This window comes from Sminthopsis crassicaudata, chromosome 2 (assembly GCF_048593235.1).
Source record: "Sminthopsis crassicaudata isolate SCR6 chromosome 2, ASM4859323v1, whole genome shotgun sequence".
Classification (NCBI taxonomy): Eukaryota; Metazoa; Chordata; class Mammalia; order Dasyuromorphia; family Dasyuridae; genus Sminthopsis; species Sminthopsis crassicaudata.
Genome location: NC_133618.1, coordinates 585,117,258 through 585,131,729, shown reverse-complemented (window position 1 = coordinate 585,131,729; position 14,472 = coordinate 585,117,258). Strand labels below are relative to the sequence as shown.

Genomic DNA, 14,472 nt, shown 5'->3' with positions numbered 1-14,472 from the left:
GCGTTCCTAAGGAAACTAAAACATGTCCGGTGTGATAAGGTGAAAAGTGCGTTAGAGAAGTAGAAAATAAAATGCCCTGTACGTGCAGGTGAGGGAGGGATTACCTTAGCTGGAAGCAGCCAGGAAGGCGTCCTGATTGAAGGAGAATTTGAGAATGGCCTTAAAGAAAGGTCATGCTAGGGATAGAAATGAGGAAAAAATGGGAAAAGAGAAGGCCAGGAATACTTGACATTTCTTGTTCCTTAGAGGAGAATAATAGGGAAAGTAAATTGTTAGGCAATGCCCCGGGGTAAAAAGTCTGGGGAATTCAGTGACTGGGCAGTGACAGCCAGGCTTGTGCCATAATTACCGTGCTCTAGGTGGGGATCTTGCCCATTGGATTTGGCTGAGCAGTGAGTGTGAGTTCCCCTGGAGTTTGCCCAGAGAGAAACTTTTTGTCTTCTTTTTCTGGAAATCACATGACTTTTTCTTGTGCATTAAAGGCCCAACTTGGCTAATAAGTGGCTTGGTGGCTTAAAAACCACTAGGGGAGGTGGAGAGCAAAGAAGAAAGCCACAGAGGGAGGTGTTTTTGTTGTGGACACCCGTTTTTGTTTTTTTTTAAGATCTTTGATTCTTTGTTTTTTACAGACCTCTCCTTAGAAATAATATCCTACAGTTCTCAAGAGAGATGTGACTCTTACTAAGTTGTTACGGGTGCTATTTGGATTCAAGTTATCTTGGTTATTCTAAACTTTGCTGGCTTTTAAAATGTCTCTTTGCTATTGAGGTCCTTGTAACCTTTAAGGTTTAAAGCCTAGCTCTTGGGAAATTGTCTTCAGCTCCAGCATGCCCGAAATTCCTTCTTGATAAATAACCATCCTCATTTGTTAGCATTGAGTACGCTGGGATGGGCCATGATAGATGCTTATCCTTTTCCAACTTAGTATCTTCCTTCTGGTCAGGAGCAATAGATAAATTGGGACTGCTGAGGTTACAGGGATGATTCTAGTCGTCCATTTTCCTAAAAATTTACCTTAGAACAAGATTGGTACTGACCAGGGAGGCAGTATGGGGATAATGTAGTCTTGTGGCTGAATTATCTGATGCTCTTTATTTAATTCGCTTTCTTCAAAGCCATCTCAGAATCTTCTTCCTTGACTTAATGAAGTTCAAATTTCCTAAAGCATTGCAGTCGTTTTTAGTAGGAGATTGATTAGTTAAGACTCTGCCCGTTTTTAGTTTCTTTTTGATTTTCAGGACCCTCTTTGTCCGGTTGAGTGATTTTTGCATGCCCTTTCAGGTCTGAAGGACACACCAACTCAGGAAGACTGGTTGGTGAATGTACTTCCTGAAGGATCCAAAGTTGGTGTGGACCCTTTGATCATCCCATCAGGTTAGTGAATGTGATCTGTTCTCGCCTGACTAACAGAGGCCTGTGAGCCTTGACTCCCTCTAAGATGTTACAGAATGGCAGGGTTGCTTTGATGGTTGGTGGATTATAGAATTCTGAAGCTGAAGTGGACCTTGGGAATCAGCTGACCACTCGCCTCATTCCCCAGTTGAGGAATATGCGATCTGGAGAAGACTCATGCAAAACACTAGTTCTTATGGTTTCTCTACATATCATATGCAACACTTTGTAAAACGCTGTAAAATCCTGGGGGAAAGAGGTGGGGGTCCAACCAAGGGAATGCAGTTGGTTCCTTTTCTTCCCCCATTTTTCTAATTTTAGAGAAAGGATGGAAGAAGAATTGACTTTGGCAATATCTGGGGAACAATCTGCCTCTGCTCTGATGTGTTTTCACGACTATGCTGTTGGTTTCTCTAGATCAATGGAAAAAGATGGCCAAGGTCCTGAGAGGTGCAGGTCACCATCTCGTCCCTGTCAAAGAAAATCTTGTGGACAAGATCTGGACAGATCGTCCGCAGCGCCCCTGTAAACCTCTCCTCACTCTGGGTCTGGATTATGCAGGTTAGTGATCGCATTTTCCTGTTTCCTGTTTTTTCCTCTTTCCCAGCATCTTTATTAAAGTCCCTTGCGTCAGCTTTGAGCTGTCATGAGATTTTCCTCTCTTCCTGGTATGATGTGGCATTTGCTTCAAGTAATGGCTCCATTCAGCCTGTAATGCCTCTTAATGAGGCTTGGTTTATTCTTACAAAACTCTGTTGAATAGCTCTTTTCTTCCTTGTTGTTCTGAAGGCAATGTTCTTTCGTTCTGAGTGGCTAACTGTTGCCCCTCTAATTTATTTACTCTTGGGAGCAGAGCGGAGAGTTTCCTCTGCCCCTCTTAAGGTGGTATTTGCTTACTTGCTATTTTTTTCCCTTCAAATTTTAGGTTGTGAGCTGGAGCTTGTGTGGGCACGGCATGGGGGTGGAGGCGGCGTGCCCCCACAGCCAGTCACTGCTCTTGTAGGAGCGAGTGATGGATTTGTGGGTAAAGTTTGGGTATCAGCACCAAGGGAGTGAGACTCGAGCTGCAGGGGAGGGGATTTTGGCGATGAAATTGAAAGGGAGGGGGTGGCTTGTGGAATTCAGGCACACTGCCCAGAAGGGGTCCTGGGAAGATAGTATGGAAGACCAGTCTCCTGGGTGGTGTTTTAAAAAGCATTCCAGAGGTGATCTTCAAAGCATCCTTTTGTCAGGGAGGTGCAACTCCCAGCTTCTCTGCACTCTTGGAGAATCTTGTAACTCCTTCCTCGGCATTTGCTGTAAAAGCCCAGTGACCCAAGGTTAGGTTGACATTTTCTCCTTGCATGCTTTGAATTTCTTTTGGAGCCTAGGCTCCCACCGTGGGTCCTTCAGCTCAGAGGAAGGAGCTGGGGCACTCATGAGCTTTGTTTGCCAAACCCCTGCCCCACTGGAAAACACCAAACTTATTGGCAGGTAGTGACAGATGTGAGGGGCCGGCGTTCTTTGCAGAGCTGACAGATGCCCCAGCTCCCAGTGCTCGGTTGGCAGAAGACTCCGTGCTCCCCCTCCTGGGGGTTGTTATGGTGTTTTGCTGCTGCTCGTCCTTTTGAGAAGCGCAGATGCCTACAATGTCTGACTGTGCACCTGATTACCAGGAGCGGAGTAGTCAGGAATTATTAACTGCAGTTGCCATTTTCCTCCTAAAACTATCGTCCTGTATCGCTCCTCCCTTTCATTGCCAAACTCCTAGAAAAAAGCATTCTGCTCTGGTTGCCTCTGCTTCCTGTCCTTTCCTTAGTCCTTTGTACTCCGGCTTCCGGATTTATTGCTTGGCTTTAGCTGCTCTCTGGAGTTTCCAGTTAACTCCTGATTGCTGAATCTCAGCTCTCTTGACTTCTCTCCATCCTGAGACACGGTTGACCATTCTTTCCTTCGGGGTTTCAGGACACTGCTTCTTCCTGGCTCTCCTCCTAACCGGTCTGACCGCTCCTCAGTCTTTTTGTTGGTTCTGCATCCATATCACGTCTCCTTCCTAGGGGATTGTATCCCTGTGCTTTGTGCCGGGCCCTCTTTTTTTCTCTGTCTTAGTCATTTCATCAGTTCACATGGAGTCAGGTGTCACTTTAAGTAGGTAATTCCTAGACATATACGCAGCCTCGGTTTCCCTGAGCTCCAGGATTCCACGTTTAGCTGCCTGTCAGAGTGAATGTCCAGTACACACCTCAAACTTACTGCAGTCTGTCCCAAACAGACCCTTTCCCAACTTCTTCATTTCCACTGAGGTAAGTTCTTAATCTCAGAGCCATTTTCAACTTCTGATACATTCTCCGGCTTCCTACTTCTGTGTGTTTTTTGCTCCCATTTCCTTTCCTCAGATGTCAGTGCCTAGTTCAGGTCCTATTGGGACAGTCTCCTGGTTGGGCTTCCTGCATCATCTCTTTCTCCTCTCCAGTCCACGTCCCTGACCAGGCGATTCTTGTCTTGAGTGTAAGTCTGGCCGTATCCTCTCCAGAGACGTTCAGTTTTTTCAGAGACCTCCGTTTCCTCATTTGTTAATTTGAGGTGTTTGGATTACATGGCTCCAAAACCTCTTCTGGCATGAACTCTATTCCTTGGATGAAGATCAATCGCCATAGCTGGTTTGTGGGCCTTATTTTGTAGCATGCACGAAGGCCAGGCCCCAGGAGACGGGCTAAGCCAGCTTGAGGGGAAACGACAGGCCTCAGCCCTGCGGTGAGGTGGGGAGGTGTCTATGCCAAAGGTGATGGAGTGGGCAGATGAGAACAACTTGTTTCAGTGCCCATGAAAGGGGCTGAAGTAGGCGATGTGGAGCGCGGAGCCTGGTTGGACATTGAAGATGCCAGTTATCGCCTGCGTTCTGGGCCATCGCCAGTCTTTCTGATTTTTATCCTGCCGCTGGAGACTTGTGTGACCGCCTCGTTTTAATCCAATTCTCGTGCGAGTCAGGACATCCCCTCGCGATGGAATAGGAAGATGAAGGGCACACAGCAGCGGCAATGACAACTGTGCCCTTCTCCTGTCTCTGAATGACCATTCCTGCCCTGACTTCATGGTCGATAAATGTTAACGAAGCACACTGGGCTTAGGGCGGGGGAGGTGACAAAGACAGTCTAATAGGGGGAGAAATAGGGGGGCCTCAATCTAAGGGAGGAGTATAATAAAATAAGCTCTCACAATTTTAGAGGTAGGAAGGGCTAAAGAGGACGTTTTGCCCAATATTCTTATTTCATAGATGAGGAAAATGATAGATAGATTCACTGATTTTTCCTAAATAGAACTGCTAGAGTTGAGATTTGACCCTAGGTCTTCTGGCTAAAGAGACAATGTTGTTCCACAGTTCTACGCTCCACTTCTTTACAGTTGTACATGAGGCCCTTTATTTCTAGGCCTAGATATTGTAAGCGCTTTCGGACTAGATTCGGGATTTAGAGCCATGTCTTCTGACTCTTCCCCGTGCCATTGCTGAAGAGACCTCTACCGTGTTGTCGTCAGTTGCCTTCTCTATTGAAACCAAAGAGATGGTTGAAGCTATGTTGACTATTGGACCTTTAAGATTTTCAAATGTCACACCCATTTTATAGAGGAATATTATCACAAATGAGTATAGTAAAACTTAATTTGTTGAAGTTTGTGCATGGAGTAATGGAAACAGAAGGGAACAACTAGAACCCTGTTTCCTATTTTCTTGGGCAAAAAAACCCTTTTCTATAAAATTAAAACTTTGTGGGAGGCTGGTGGAATTGTAGGATCCGGCTGTGCCCTCGTGGAAGTTATGCTTTGGTAGATTATGCTGGACTGTGGCAGCACTTCTGCCGGGAGAGGTTTCCCCGGAGAATGGGTTTTAAATCTAGGGTTCTTATTTGTTTTAGGTGTGGCCTGGAAGGACAAGGTTGCTGACCTGCGGGGGAAAATGGCAGAGAGGAAAGTGGTGTGGTTTGTGGTCACTGCCCTGGATGAGATTGCGTGTGAGTTCTCCGGTTTCCCTGTGGGGTGGGTCTCTCCATCTCATGGTGGGCGCCCTGCAGTCTCTTCGCTCTCTCACGTCGTTTCACTTACGGAGAGGCCGCGGAACGAGAGTGGTTCGGTCACGTACAAGAGATGTCTGTTGAGATTGAGTGCTGGGTGTACCTTCGGGAATCGAGACTTAGGAAGGATTAATATTCCGAGGCTAAAAGAGCCAGACGAGTGATACCCGCCTCCCGGTGGTCATCGTGCACCAGGCACTGCTTGTAGGAAGGACCCCAAGAGGCAAAAGTGGCCGAGGGTCCCTGCAGACCATGTTAGCCGTTCCTCTCCAGCATTACAGGCGGGTATTTTCTCCACAGGACTAGGTTCCTCTGGCTAAATCTAGAAGCCCTAAGAGGAATCGATCAGTTTTCGGCTCCGAAGCTGCCCGTGCCCGATTTTGAGTCCGTGCTTACCACGTCCCAGATCGTTTTTGGGAGGGGTCTCCTAAGAGCCGCTCTTTCTCCCTGGCTCTCTGCCAAGCAGGAGGAGAGCTTACTTTGGCCTTAATCTCAAGAGATATTCCTCTTTTGAATTATATAAATATGTTTACACATATCGGATTTAACATATATAATATATATTGATGGCTTGCCATCTGGGGAGGGGGTGGGAGGAAGGAGAGGCTGTGCAAGGGCCAGTGTGGTAAATTTGTCCGTGCGTGTGTTTTGAAAATAAAAAGCTTTGAAAAGGGGAAAAAAAGAGAGATTCCTCTTTCCCCTGTTCTGCCTCTGGAGCATGTCCCCCCTGCGCAGTTAGGAGATTTTTACCATAGCCTTAGCCTTGTTCCAGCACGGTTAGAGTAATGGGTGGACGTTGCAAGGAGCTCGGTGTCGGGAGAAAAGTCTCCCAACGCTTAGGAGTCCCCGGTGAGTGCCATGGGCGGAGGGCACTTCTTGCCGTTTATGTTTCTGTGGTCGGGCTGCGGCCCGGCCCTTCTCCCGGCTGGCGCTGGTTCTCACACTAGCAGTGACGGGCCCCTCCACTTTGTTTTCCAGGGCTGTTCAATCTCCGGGGGTCGGACGTGGAGCACAACCCGGTGTTTTTTTCCTATGCGATCATAGGCACGGACACAATCAGGTGAATGAGCTGTCCACTTCCCCTGCTTTCCTCCTGTCCCTGCCCGTCCTGTCCCCGCTTGCTCTGGCACCGCCCCGGGATGGGCTACCCACGGCCGAGCTCTGCCCCGGGAGCCGGGCCCCTGCACCCTCCCTCCCGCCGGCCCCCCGGGCTCTGGGCTCTCTCTGCCGTCCCAGACCAAGGAAAGCGGCCGTGGCTTCCTTCCACTTGTGGGAAGATGGAGTCCCCAGACCACGGGCAGTACCAAGTAGTGTGCGCTGTGCTCTCAGTGGGCCGATGGCTCCCTGGCTGGGAGTCCTCCTCCTCCTCCTCCTTCTCCTCCTCTCCTCCTCCTCCTCTTCCTCCCCTCCTCCTCCTCCTCCTCCTCCTCCTTCCCTCCTCCTTTCCTCCTCCTTCCCTCCTCCTCCTCCTTCTCCTCTTCTTCCTTCTCCTCTTCCTCCTTCTCCTCCTCCTCCTTCCCTCCTCCTTCTCCTCTTCTTCCTTCTCCTCTTCCTCCTCCTCCTCCTCCTCCTCTTCCTCCCCTCCTCCTCTTCCTCCCCTCCTCCTCTTCCTCCCCTCCTCCTCTTCCTCCCCTCCTCCTCCTCCTCCTCCTCCTCCTTCCCTCCTCCTTCCCTCCTCCTCCTCCTCCTTCTCCTCTTCCTTTCCTCCTCCTTCCCTCCTCCTCCTCCTCCTTCTCCTCTTCCTCCTTCTCCTCCTTCTCCTTCTTCTCCTCCTCCTCTTCCTCTTCCTCCTCCTCCTCCTCCTCCTCCTCCTCCTTCTCCTCCTCCCCTCCTCCTCTTCCTCTTCCTCCTCCTCCTCCTCCTTCTCCTCCTCCCCTCCTCCTCCTCCTCTTCCTCCTCCTCCTCCTCCTTCTCCTCCTCCCCTCCTCCTCCTCCTCTTCCTCCTTCTCCTCCTTCCCTCCTCCTTCCCTCCTCCTTCCCTCCTCCTCCTCCTCCTTCTCCTCCTTCTCCTCCTCCTCCTTCCCTCCTCCTCCTCCCCCTCCTCCTCCTCCTCCCCCTCCTCCTTCTCCTCCCCCTCCTCCTCCTTCCCTCCTCTTCTTCTCCCCTCCTCCTCTTTCCCTCCTCCTTCCCTCCTCCCCTCCTCCTCCTCCTCCTCTTTCCCTCCTCCTTCCCTCCTCCCCTCCTCCTCCTCCTTCCCTCCTCCTCCTCCTCCTTCTCCTCTTCCTCCTTCCCTCCTCCTCCTCCTCCTCCTCCTTCCCTCCTCCTCCTCCTTCCTTCCTCCTCTTCCTCCTCCTCCCCTCCTCCTCCTCCTCCTTCTCCTCCTCCTCCTCCTCCTTCCCTTCTCCTCCTCCTCCTCCTCCTTCTCCTCCTCCTTCTCCTCCTCCTTTCCTCCTCCTCCTCCTCCTCCTCCTCCTCCTTCTCCTCCTCCTCTTCTCCTTCCTCTCCTTCCATGTCCTTGACTCCTGGCCTGCCTCTCTTCAGGCTTTTCATCGATGGGGACCGGACCAAAGCGCCCGATGTGAGGGAGCACCTCCTGTTCCACTCCAGCCTGGCCGACGAGTTTAAAGTCCAAGTGCTCCCTTACAAGTCCATTCTGACGGAGCTCCAGGCCATCTGCACCGGCCTCTCCCCCAAGGACAAGGTGTGGATCAGTGACAAGGCCAGCTACGCCGTGACCGAGGCCATTCCCAAGGTGGGTGCCCTTCGCTCCTGCATCCCTCCCGGTGCGCAGTGTCGGAACCGAGCCCCGGTGTCTGTCTCCACCTGCTGTCCAGCCTCAGACTCTTTGGAAACTTGTCAGATCAGAATGTCGGATTTGCCCAATTTCTAGAACCTGGCAGCCCTTCTCTCCCTCACCCCCTTCTGCTTAGGAACAGGAAAATACAACAAACCCTGCAGAAATAACAGGGGAAGCATTTACTTGCAAGCGGACCTTTTCCTCTGGAAGGGACCAGGGTCCAGAGGAGGGACGGGCCAGGCGGAGCTGTGGAGAATTCTGGGGAGTCAGCAAAGGCTGGATGCGGTTCGTGGGCTAAATGGGCAGAGTAGGAGAGCTTGAGTCAGAAGAGAGTTCTGGGGTCCATTCAGGGCAGTACCAGCCCTAGCGCTAGAAAGGTATTGCCTGAGTCTGGGTTAAAAGGGATGGCGATCTGTAGGAAGGTCATTATGAGCAAAGAAGGTGATGGGGGAGAGAAGTCCAGCGCAGGGGGAACGGACGAGACTTAACAGCTAGCTGCCTGCAGAAGAGAAAGAGTAGAAGATTTGAGGGTAACTTGAAGGGGAATGAGTTTACAGGGGAAGATAATTGGACACACTTTGTTTGAGAGCCTGTGGGACTTCTAGGAGTTGTTGTCCAGCCAGCAGTTGTTAACTAGGAGCTGAATGAGTGAAATGAATAAACAGATAAGCATCTGGCAGAGCCATCTGACTAAAAAAGCAACGGAAAGAGAAAAGAAGGGAATCGGGGTAGTTCCCTGGAGAGGGCTCACCCGTGGTGGGCGGAAAATGCTGATCTTGCCCAGGAGCTTGCGAAGATGAGGCAGGCAGGAAGACATCCTCAGCAGCATCCCCGCTACCTAAAGAGGGGAGACTTCAGAACGAGGGAGTGAGCAGCACTGTGGCGAGGTATAAAGGGATGAAATCTCGAAAAGGCATTTGAATTGATGAGTGAGGAGATCATCGGAGACTTTGGGGAGAAGGGTAATAAAAGGGTAAGAACTGAGGGGCAGATTAGAAAGTGGAGGCGCACAGGGGCGTTTTTCCCCAGGAATTTGACTGCGGGGGGACGGAAGGGTCAGATCAGTTATTTAAGGATGGGGGAGAAGTCGCGCATGTTTGAGAGCAGAAGGAAAGGCATCAGGTAAGAAGGACTGAAGAGTGGAGACCCAGAGGCAGATACTGGTAGTGGGAGAATTACCCCATCCTCCGAGATTGCAGCAAGAGAGGGTATGTGGAGTGCCACTGGGGCGATGTGTAATGGAGGAGCGGGAGGAGGAGGAGCTGATGAAGGACGACTTTTCAGTGAAGTCTGAGGCCCGTGGTTTTGCTTGAGAAGGGAGCAAGGACTGTAAATGGTGTCTTGAGGAGAGGGTGAGAACACTCACTTGTGTTTAATAGCGGTCAAGAGAGAGTTGATCAGAAAGAGTGATTGAAAGGTAGCCGCAAGGACCCAGATGAGACTGAAAACATAAATTTGCAGTAATTAAGTGCTTCCTTCTACTAGTGCCTAACAGCATAGAAGCAGAAGTAAAGAAGGTAGAAGGGAGGTAATCTGAGGTTTGGAGAGCCATGAGAATAGGATAATGAGGCAGGGGATTGTTTCAGGGGCTCAGGGTATTATAAAACAGTATAGTAGAGGAAGAAGGAATCTTACAAAAAAGCACTTTATTGCCTAGACCTATGGGTTTTTTCCTAAAAAATTTTTTGCTTTTGATCCCTTTTGTGCCCTTTAGAATATTTTTTCCTGTGGTAATAGTGACACCTACTGTGCCAACTAAACATCTCATTTCACTCTAATATTTTAGAACTTTTCCTATCATTTCCTTTTGGTGGAAAAAAAAAAAAGAATAATGATTCAAATTCAATATCATCAGTTAGTTTTTTGTGTTCCTTGTCCTACTTGGTACATGGGTGATAATGGCATGCACGTGGGATATGAGAGAGATAATTCTTTCAGTCTTATATAATATCACTTTGAGTCATAAAAAAGAAGTGTCCATTTTGTAAAATTACACCAATTTTGATGGAAGGTGTAATGAACTGACATTTGAGAAACCTGAGGCTTATTTTGTTTGAATTTTTAAATTCATTTTGTTTTATTAATTTATTTAGTTTTATTTTGAATAAGCCCTCAGAGTGAGAATATGGGGTTAGGTGATTTATGAAAGACCTTGAAGTCTTTGAAATAGTAATATTCTGTAATTATAATTTATATGTTATATAATAATATCATATATAATTTTATATTTTATCTAGGTTTCAGCAAAGTATTTGACAAAATATCTCATGCTATTCTTATGGAAAAAATAGAAGAATGTGGCCTACATTCAATCAAAGGATTCCAGACTCATTGAATCGCCAGATTTTTAAAAATTTTAACTAAATTTTAATTCTTTTCATAATTGACATAGACCTGATTTTTAAATTTCCCCATAATTATTATGGTCTGCTCTCAATAACTAATATCTGATGAAGTTCACCGATCATCGTGCCATTCCTAGGAAAGAAAGGGCAAGTCCCCCCCAACACTGGGTTCCTAAAACCAGGGAGAGAATTTTGTTCTGTGCATTGATGTGCTAGAAATAAGGATTAGATGTAGTCTTTCATTGAAGTGATCATCGTGGAGATCTTTTGGATACTTAGATAGACTGTTAGCAACCAGAAATCTAGCAAAGTGCTAGAGTTTTAGCAGAGTTTTAGGGGAAGAAACATCCCTTCTCTCTATCTCGAATGCAGTGTAAATTCTTTGAAGATGGAGATGATTTCATATTTTTTTGTAGTCCTGTGTTACTAGCATAGTGCCCGGCACATAGCAGCTATTTACGTGCCTATTGATAGATCGATTAAGGAGGGATTGAGTCAGATTTTCAGAATAATTGTCAGTTATCTGTTTCAAACTGTTTATCAAAGGAATCTCCACTATTAGATACGCAGTATTCATTCCTTGGACTTTAATTCAGTACTTTCACTAAGATGGAATTAACTCTCTCCTGAGAAAGTCTGTTTTGTCTTCAGATAGCTCTGGCAAAGGTTTTCTTTATTAACATCAAACTTAAATTTGCCTTTTTAATACCCATCCCCTCCTCTAGTTTACATTTTGGGGTCAAGTAGAATAAATTTCTTCTCTCTTCCACATGTCAGCTTTTAATACTTGAAAGTAGTTATGGTTCCCCTTAGCTTACTTTTTTTAGGCTAAACACCCCAATTCCTTCATTGATTATTTCATAGATCATGGGCCCCTTCACCTTCTGATTGTACTTCTTTGGGTGTTCTCTAGTTTTTTTTTTTTTTTTTTTTTTCCTTCTTAAACTGGGGCATCCAGAACTGAACCCAGGAGTCAAGGCATATGGTCAGCAAGGTAGAATGCAAAACTATCACCTCCCCATTCCTGGAAGTTATGCTTCTTGGTACAGCACAAGAACACATTTCTTTTTTTTTTTTTTTTAATTTTTAAAATTTTTTAAAATTTAAAATTTTTAAAATTTTAAATTAAAATTTTTTAAAATTTAAATTTTTTAAAATTTTAAATTAAATTTTTTTAAAATTTAAAATTTTTAAAATTTTAAATTAAAATTTTAAAATATCACATTGTTAATCATATTGAATTTACAGTCCATTAAGACTACAGATTTTTTTCAGATGAACTGTTGTCTGGCTCAGTGCTTCCCCTTCTCTCATTCTTCTAATGTTGATTTCTTAAATTCAAATAAGTTTCCATTTAGCTCCACTAAATTTCATCTTATTAGGTTTGGCTCAATTTTGTAGCCCATCAAGAACTTTTTGGATCCTGACTGTTATGCTATGTTTTAGCTCCCCTTCCTAGATTTGTTTTATCCGAAGGTTTGAAAAGAATACTATCTGTGTCTTTAACCCAGTAATAGATAGAAATGTTAAACAACTCAGGCCAAAGGACAGCTCTCTCTGGTTTACCTTACTGGAGACATCTTTTCAATCTGATATCAAACTATCAATGATTCCTCTTTGAATCTGGCTATTCAGTGAGTCTGGAATTCATTTGATTGTATGGTTATGTAGCCCATAAGAATAGCATGAGATATTTTGTCAAATACTGTGCTGAAACCTAGATAAACTATGTTATGTATTATCTTGCTATACCAGTTTAGGAACCTGGTCAAAAAAAAAAAAAAAAAAAAAAAAAGGAAATGATAATAGTCCGGTGTGACCTGTTTTTGATGGAATTCACTGTTTCTTTTTCTTGATGTTTATGAATCATGTCTTTTATATACATGCATGTATTTTGTTGCATAATATTCATATCTGAATATATGCCTCCTGCTCTCCCCATTTCCAGCAAGCTATCTTTTTTTTTAGACAAAGATTTTTAAAAAAAGAGGAAAAACTATTTAGCAAAACCAATCTACACATTGATGATGACTTTCAATATATGTACTATTCCATGCTCAATAGTCCTTCTTGAAACAAAAGGGAAGAGCTACATTTTTCCAACTTTTATCCAGGGACAAGTTTAATTAGGCTAATTACACAGTGCCTAATTTCACTTTATCCTTTATATTTATATTGTTTTGTTTGTGTATATTGTTTTCCTGATTCTGCTTATGTCATTCCGTACCAGTTTAGTGTTTTTTCATACTTTTCTAGTTTCTAAATATTTACAATTTCTTGTGGTGCAGTAATTTTCTATTACATTCCTGTATTTCTATGTATTTAGCCATTCCCCAGTCGGTGGACACTTAGATTTTTGGCTGCTAGTTCTTTGCGCGCCCCCACACACAAACACACACACACACACACACACACACACACACACACACACACACACACACACACTATTGCTTCTGGGAATATTTTGTTGCATATAGGACTTCTTTGTGTCTTCCTTTCCTTTGGAAGCATTAAAAAAAAAAAACTTCTGAGTTAAAAGTTTTGGATAGCTTAGTAATGCTTTAAAGCATTTTAATTTAATTTCTAGAGTGGTTGGACCAATTCACAGTTTTAGTATGCACATTTTCTTACAGTCATTCCAATGTTGATTAGCTTCATTTTTTTTTTTTATCTTTACCAATTTGTTGTGTGTTATAAGTAATTTGAAGCAATTTTTCATAGAATTATTAGAAGGAGATGTTTAACTCTCCCTGTGTGTCTGTAAACAATCAAAGGAAAATAGAAATAATAACTGGTCAATATGGGGCCAGTTTTCAGATAAGACATATGGGTTGCTTGAGATGTACAATTGTACTTCTTTCTTTGGATCTGACCATGTTTCTTGTCAGCACAGCCCAGGTCTTTTGTAAAGAGACTCCAAAAAGCAGGTAGAGGTGGTTCAGTTGCCCAGCTACATAAGACTAAGTTCAAACAAAACAATACATTTTCTCCCAATTCCCACAATTGAATAATGCTTTCTCATACATCAGAATCTGGCCTAGACCTATAATTGAATATAAAGGGAATTAACTCTAGAATTGAATCACAAGATGGAGTCAGTGTGGTTCACTCAATTCCCACAATTAATCACTTGCTGTCCTAATCCCCTCAATTCCCTCGCTTTGAAATTCTTTTGAGAATTATATGTTCCCAGAGGCTAGCCATCTTTTTAAATAATGTATCCTAGAAATTTCTTAGAAATTGAAGACAAACGCTTTAATTTTTAGTTTATAGATTTTTTTTCTCTTCTCTTTTGAAAATTGAAACCATATTTTAGCTTTTTGTACCTTTTTTTGTTTCCCATGACCTTTTATCTGTCAATTTCTGTGGTTCAGCAGTCACATATACCAATTTTCTCCCCTTCCAGTCCCCCAGAACTCGAGATATATTTCATTTGGTTCATATGATCTGATTCATTAAGAGAAGCTAGTTTCCTTACTATTTATCCTGGATATTAACTTTCTATTGTCTGTTTTCTGAATATTCTGTCCCATCCAAAGGTCATTCTCTTTGACACAGAAAACAGAAGCCATATAAGAATTAAGTAGTTGTACCTTCTTTCTCTCTCCATTGTCAGTTATCATGGTTCCATCTACTCTTAAGAAAAATCCTTTCTGTGAACATAGGACTGTGCCACACTTTTTATCCACTCCATTGTCCCACTTTTCATTTTATCTTCCATACACATTTTTTTGAAAGGCAAAAGTTGGGTTGGTATGGCTTTATATATTTATTTGCATTAGTCCTTTTCAGGTATCACTTCTTTTCATCATCTGTCACAAAACTCCATTGTTTAAGAATCCTGAAGTTTTTATCATTTCCATCCCAGAAAACCAGCTCCTTCCTTTATAAATCAGACAAATTCAAATCCCCCTCTAGGATCCTCCACCTTTTAAAGGATGAATTTTTTTGT

The 14,472-nt window shown here is 44.6% G+C and overlaps 1 protein-coding gene across 5 annotated transcripts in view; it reads left to right on the top strand.

Moving 5' to 3' along the window:
• The window catches only part of XPNPEP1 (X-prolyl aminopeptidase 1), a 68,488-nt gene that overhangs the window by 38,009 nt on the left and 16,007 nt on the right, over nucleotides 1-14,472 (top strand). For all 5 annotated transcript variants that reach the window (XM_074295534.1, XM_074295532.1, XM_074295535.1 and 2 more), the window contains exons 6-10: nucleotides 1,282-1,374; nucleotides 1,810-1,953; nucleotides 5,283-5,378; nucleotides 6,417-6,498; nucleotides 7,920-8,130. In XM_074295534.1, the coding sequence (XP_074151635.1) occupies nucleotides 1,282-1,374; nucleotides 1,810-1,953; nucleotides 5,283-5,378; nucleotides 6,417-6,498; nucleotides 7,920-8,130 (626 nt within the window). The remainder of the gene's footprint in view (nucleotides 1-1,281; nucleotides 1,375-1,809; nucleotides 1,954-5,282; nucleotides 5,379-6,416; nucleotides 6,499-7,919; nucleotides 8,131-14,472) is intronic.